At 34.8% G+C, this 6,668-nt stretch overlaps 1 protein-coding gene across 3 annotated transcripts; it reads right to left on the reverse strand.

The window, feature by feature from the left end:
* Positions 1-733: 733 nt before the first annotated feature.
* LOC129308490 (protein NSP-INTERACTING KINASE 1-like) lies at positions 734-5,242 on the reverse strand. 3 transcript variants are annotated; one of them, XM_054949735.1, is made up of 12 exons: positions 5,089-5,242; positions 4,808-4,982; positions 4,594-4,726; positions 4,368-4,439; positions 4,138-4,281; positions 3,956-4,027; positions 3,805-3,864; positions 3,597-3,694; positions 3,148-3,297; positions 2,695-3,036; positions 2,040-2,419; positions 734-1,344 (listed from the first exon to the last, which is right to left on the reverse strand). In XM_054949735.1, exons 2-12 carry the CDS (start codon positions 4,911-4,913, stop codon positions 1,009-1,011), a joined length of 1,893 nt encoding a protein of 630 aa, XP_054805710.1. In that variant the 5' UTR covers positions 4,914-4,982; positions 5,089-5,242; the 3' UTR covers positions 734-1,008. The 3 variants fall into 3 exon arrangements, with proteins under 3 accessions (XP_054805710.1, XP_054805624.1, XP_054805795.1); XM_054949649.1 differs by lacking the exon at positions 5,089-5,242 and having other exon boundaries at positions 4,808-5,081; XM_054949820.1 differs by lacking the exons at positions 734-1,344; positions 5,089-5,242 and having other exon boundaries at positions 2,034-2,419; positions 4,808-5,081.
* Between the last annotated feature and the right edge of the window lie 1,426 nt (positions 5,243-6,668).

Below are 6,668 nucleotides of genomic sequence, written 5' to 3' on the forward strand. Positions count from 1 at the left end.
TGATGCAAGCAAGCTTTTCTTCATCTGTGGATGACAGGTTCTTTACATACATACATATAAATTAATGGGAAAACCCAATGCATGAAACTCACGATACAAACGGCTCTGAATAGGGTGGGATCTAGTGATCTACTTTGGTTCTATAGTAAGTAAGATTATGAAAATGATTGGAGTTTCCTAAATATTGAATGAATGACAGTTAGACTTTCAGTAATTTTTTTCTTTTGAAAAAAAAGAGTTTATATTATTGATTAAATAATTATAAATTTATAAATTTCAATTGTAGATAAAATATTGAAAACATCCCGCATCAATAGATAGAAGTCTCTCCAAAAGAGAAAAAAGAAAAAAAAGAAAAGGAAAAATGACATTTAAAAACCCTCTAAGAATATTAATTACAATTAAGGATCATGAAATTTTAAAATTTCAAAAAAGAACCCTAATCCTTGATTGAAATTTAATTTTTTATTTTTTTAATAGTCACTTTTGATGTTCTCAATACTCATCTTTAATGGTTTTAGCACTAAAAATAATTAAGAGAAGACAAACATAAACAGCTACTGGTCTTAGGGGAACGAAATGTAGCTCCTTAAACATGTGGTCTTAGGTTTGAGTTTGTATGAATGTAAAAAAAAAAAAAAAAATTGGAAGAGCTACTCTCCTTTTGGCCCAGCAATGGTTAAATCTGATCCAGTTTAATTTCCATTAAATAAAAAACAAAAAAGAGAAAACATACAATGCAAGTCAAAACAACTGTATATATAAGCGCAAGAAGTTGTGCTGAAAAGACCAATTCCTCTGACTTTTTACACCACAAAAATTTCTGTACATTTAAAAAAACAAAAATCAACGTGGGTTTGCACATAGATTCAAGCATCATTATAGGCTCTTCAAAATCATACACTTCAATTTCTTAACTTAGAAAAACATATATATATATATATATATATGTATGTATATATATAAAGAGAGAAATCTAAGCTGTATACAACAGAGGTTCACAATGAATCACCTTGGACCTGAAAGCTCCATGTCTTGGACTAACAAAGAAGAGTCATCAGTGAGATCAGAATAGCGATCTGATGAAGAGAATTCATGGGGTTGTTTGGATTTGCTTGTGTTTGAGTCATGATGAGCTCTCTGAGAAGCTTCCCATCTCTCTGCAAGTCCATCTCCTTCAAGCATTCTCACTACTTCTGACATCTTAGGTCTCTGTCCTGGAAGGTATTGAGTACACAGAAGCGCCACTTTCACCATTTCTTCTAGCTCTATTGTGTCATAGTTGCTCTTCAAATCCTTGTCCACAAGCAGTTCAAGTTTCTTCTCTTGATGAATTTTCTTCACCTGAGCCACACCACATCAAGATTATTGTGTATTGTGATATAATCATTCACTGCAAAAGAACTATCACTTCTTTTAATTGTCAAAGGAATTGGACTACATGATACTCATTTTAAATCTTGGACCACTGTCCTTCTTGATTAAATTTGGATAGTCTAGATCTTAGACATAATGAAACTTTTAGTCATTTAAGTTTAGTTTGTTTTATTTATTTAGTTGGTCCTTTATATATATATATATTTAAAATTATCATGTTAATCCTTTAAGTTTTAAAATACAATTTGACTCTTAAATTATCCAATGTGTAAAGTATATTGATAACTTAGCATGTATATGTAGCTAAATGAGAACAAATAAGCCTTTAAATCAATTTAATTTTTTATCAATCTAATATCTTATGCTGTGTTTTGTTCTTTTGTTTTTAAAAATTTCTGAGTTTATTTTCTTTCCTACCTAAATAATTACATATATTTTTATTAAAATCTACATGATTGTTATCAATATTTCTTTATCCATGTCAATAGATTTTAACAGTGTTACTTTCTCTTTAAACAATAAGTACCAAATTAATAACTGAAGCAAATTTAAGAGACAAAATCAATAAAAATTAAACTTGAGGGACTAAATTAATAACTAAGACAAACTTATGGGATTTAAAGTTTCATTACAATCCCAAGTTTAGAGTGAAGCAATCATACCCAGTCAAGCATGGCCCCTTTCTGATTGGCAGCTTTTCCAAAGTCAAGAGCCCTAAGTCCAGTGATCAACTCAAGAAGAAGAATACCAAATCCAAAGACATCAGTCTTCTCAGAGGACTGCCCTGTGGAGAGGTACTCAGGGGCAATGTGCCCCACAGTACCCCTCACAGCAGTAGTAACATGAGAGTCTTGATGATCCAAAAGTTTTGCCAATCCAAAATCTCCAACCACTGCCTCATAGTACTCATCAAGCAGTATGTTTGCAGCTTTCACATCCCTGTGAATTATCTTTGGATCACACTGTTCATGAAGGTATAGCAATCCCCTTGCTGCTCCTAAAGCTATCTGCTTCCTTGTACCCCAATCCAACACCGGTTTTCCTGTCATCAATGAATGAATTCACCATTTTCATATCTCACATAGGTTATCAGAAATGGAGTTAAATAAACACCAGGAGTATCTTCCGCCAACAGATGAAACTAATCTCTTTCAGGGTACCGAGGGCAAAGAATTGGTCTATCCCAATTAAGTTTGTTTTATAAAGTTGAGAAACGAACCTCCAGCTACTTGTTTAAGGGATTAGAGTCTTTACTACTCGCAATATCCTAAACCGGTTAAATTTGTTGCCCGAAACAAGTTTGATGATTGAGCTTACCCTTGAGACGAGAAGCAACACTGCCATTAGGCATGAAAGGGTAAACCAGAAGCCTTTCAGAGGGAGTCATGCAGAAGCCATAGAGTCTGAGAAGGTTTCTGTGTACTGCCAAGCTGATCATTTCAACTTCTGTCTGAAACTGTATTTCTCCACCAATGGCATTCCCATCTCTAAGCCTCTTCACTGCAACCACTGTTCCATCTTGAAGCACTCCCTTGTACACGTGTCCAAACCCGCCTTTTCCTAGTATGTTCTTGTTGCTGAAGTTGTTTGTAGCAATCTGAAGTTCTCTGAAATGGAACCTCTTCAAGTTTCCTAGATACACTTCCTCATGATGACGATCTGAAACATCTCAAGATCAGATATGTTGTGTTAGCTTGTGTGGGACAATCTTGTACTGTGATCATATCATTGTAAGCTTCATTTGAAGGCTGTATTGTATTGTATTTGTACCTTTGACATCAAAGAATGCTTGCTGGTTATGCTTATGCCTCCACAAGAGAAATAGTCCAAGACAAACAACTATGAGACAGAGACATCCTAGGCTCAAACCGAAGGCAATCGCCACTTTGTGTGGTTTTTGTCTTTCAGAAGGTTGAGCATCTGGGGAAGGAAACAGATTAATATTAGCACCGAATGTCACAAATCAAATAATATGGTCAAGAGCAAGCTAACCTCAAGTTCCCTCAAGTTTTACCCAAATCAAATGGATAAAACTAATGGGTGGTTTGTGCAATTTATTCTTTGTTTAAGTTTGTGAAGGTTTTGAAAATAAAAAGAAAATATACGCAATTTTAAAATTCAGAGACATTTGTATCAATTCTAAGGATAAAAGAAAAATCTATATGTTTTCAATAAAACTTTAGAAGGGTTATATGTATAGCATACTTAAAATATGTTACCTTTTGTATTGGTCAAGTTCATGGACATAGGCATCAGTGTCATCCCATGGCAGGTTTCTTCTTTCCCAACACCACAGATGAGGGGATTCCCAACAACGCTGACATCAGAAATATAAATCAGTACTTACAACTCAATTTTTCATTTACAAGACTCACTTAAACCGGAAAGGCTATGGGAAACATAATCTAAAAATAAAGAGACATGTACCTGAATGATTTGGCTAGAATTCTGGGCACAGGATCACTCAAATTGTTGTAGGACAAATCACTGAAATGTTTGTCATGAAACAGGAAACCATCATTAGGGGAAAAAAAGTAGCAGAATTGTACTTATTTCCAAAGAAGCCATGAAACATTACAGAAAAGCAAGCTGTGTCATGTTGGCCAGTGACTCTGGGCATTGTCCAGAAAGACTATTATTATTGAGCCTCCTGAAAAGAAAACAAGCATTTCAATGGTAAAAAGCTTCACACAACACCAGGAAAAAAGTGTTGCTGATAATATGCAGTGTCTTAAAATCAGATCACAAATGCTCACTTACAAGTATTGCAGCTTGCTCATGTGGCCTAAAGAGGAAGGAATTTCGCCATTGAACAGGTTATTTGATAGATCTAAAGTCTGCAACTTTGAAAGCTTCCCTAGTTCTGAAGGAATTGTACCTGTTATGTTATTATTCTGTAACAACCTGAAAAAACACAAACACCTAGTAAAATCATTGAGCTTACAGCGAGAAACATGTGTGGGTGGATATATTGTATCAGTGTCACTCACAGAATCTGAAGGTTTGTGAGGTTTCCTATGGTGGGAGACAAAGTACCAGATAAGCTTTGACTTGGAGTGCCCCTGCAGGATTCAACACCGTGTTAATGCTTAACTGTTAAAATCATTCTTCAGTGTTCATTTCATCTTCATTGACACTGAAAACTCATTGTGGACTGAATGGTTCAAGTTCAAATCTGAGTCTAATGAAAGAAGAAGAAGAAAACAAAAGACTCACAGGCCAACGACAAGGTTGTCAGGAGAACAGGTGACCATGGTCCAGCTACAAGGATCAACAGAATCTCCATCCCAAGTATCTAAAACTCCATGAGGATCCACAAGAGAAGCTTTTATACCCATCAAAGCTTGAACTACATAAATTTCAGAGACACCCATTTCAGGATTCAATTTCTTGAACTGACTGACACAGAGTTAATAGAAATTGAAGTTACCTTCAAAGTTCACTCCTTTAGGAGAGAGCACAGCATTTGCAGAAGAACAAGAAAGCCAGGCAAGTGCCATGAAACAGAGAAGACATTGTGTTATTGGTGTCCCCATTCAGTCCAGTTACAAACTGATAACGTTACAGTGATTTTTCAAGGAAGTAGAAAGACACCCATTTGCTTTCTGCAACAACATTCACCAAAAATCTCCCTCAGACCCACAAAAAGGAGAAAAAAAAGAAGAAACAAGGCACAGATTTTGAAAGCATAAAGAGAACTAGCATGCTTGCCTGTTATCACTAAGTCAGGAAGCAGGACAAAGAACACTATAATAATATACTACAACCTAATAATCTTATCTCACAACAACCCAAAGCACTAATTAGCTTTGCCTCACTGAAAGTTTACCGAGAGAGAATTTTTAAATGAACAGAGTTTAAAGTATATGTTCAAATTAAAGAAAGAAAGAAAGAAATAAAAATGCTTGCTTTGTGGGCCAATAATAGGTGAAAATCCAAAGGCAGGGATAGAATGGGAAATTGAGTTTGCGTATAAATCATGCACATGTGCAGAAAGTAGAAAGAGAATTTAAAATTAATATGAGGCTGCCCTTCCCTAGTACAGTGGATAAAGCAAAAACTGAGAAAAGCAACAAAGCATGGTGGGTGTGTGTGTGTGTGAGAGAGAGAGAGAGAGAGAGAGAGAGATTAAATTTATTAAGGACAAAGTTATAGTGTTAATTTGTATTATATTGCGTTGAAGAGGCACAACGTAAAGTCGTGACTCATAAGGTGATCAGATTTGTCCGAGCATGAGAGGGATTATGCTTGTGCTTTGCTTGGGGCTTGGGAAAATCCAATAAGATTCTGTGAGATTGAGGGCATTTTGGTCAAATCACAAAGTTTTCGTGTTTATTTAAATTGTGAGCTATTGTATTGAGAGAATGTGAGAATCTCGAGAAGAATGTGATGAGGCTGTTTGTGGGACCCAGATTGATGATAAATTTGGCTACCATGACCTTAGCTGTGACCCTGGTCCCTGGAAGATCCCTCTTGGATTTTCACTTTCATATGCATTGCTTCTTAAATGAAGAAATGTACTTTCAAACTTGTTGGGAAAAAAATATTCACTCAACATTATTTCTTAATTCACATTCATATTTTTACTTGAATCTAAAACTTATAAAAATGTTTGGAGATTAAATTTCTTTACTGCTTTTATTTAATTTATTAATAAATAAACATAACATGTGATGGATTTTTACAAGTTTTATCACAAAGCAACTACTACCTGATATTCATGACTAAATCACAAATTTAAGCTAAGGTTTTAATGACTTTTTTCCCTCGTCTGCAATTCTGCATATAGCTGAGTCAGACTTTAATTTTCCTATGTGATTTTTTTATTCATAATAATTAAATGTAAGATCACGCTTAAAGGGCCTTAATTATTAAAGCTCCTCATTACAGCCCCAAAAAAAAAATTACTGAGTCTCTTTTTTGCGGTGAAAAATCAATATTTTTGTGGGGTTGTGGTGCTTTATAGATTCCAAAAACCAAAATTTGGAAAGACCATAAAACATGGGTCCTCCTTGGTGGATTCCATTGTGCAAAAAAGTTCTTACTGCCCAAAAATGGTTAAAAAAAAAAAGAGGAAAGGAAAAGGGTAAAAAAACAAAAAACAAAAGCTTTGAAAAGCAAAAGTTGTCATTGATATTTTTCTCTTTGTAAGACCCACACAAACACAAACACATGATTTCCTTTAGCAAATGTCATGCTTGGTTGCTTTTTATGTGTTTGGCTAAAACTCATGATAGTGTGTTGTGTGTGTGTGTTCATTTATTAAACTTACATATGTTTTGTGTCTGCCC

Source organism: Prosopis cineraria, unplaced genomic scaffold (genome assembly GCF_029017545.1).
Source record: "Prosopis cineraria cultivar Desert tree isolate PC_DT_omini unplaced genomic scaffold, ASM2901754v1 PC1, whole genome shotgun sequence".
NCBI lineage: Eukaryota > Viridiplantae > Streptophyta > Magnoliopsida > Fabales > Fabaceae > Prosopis > Prosopis cineraria.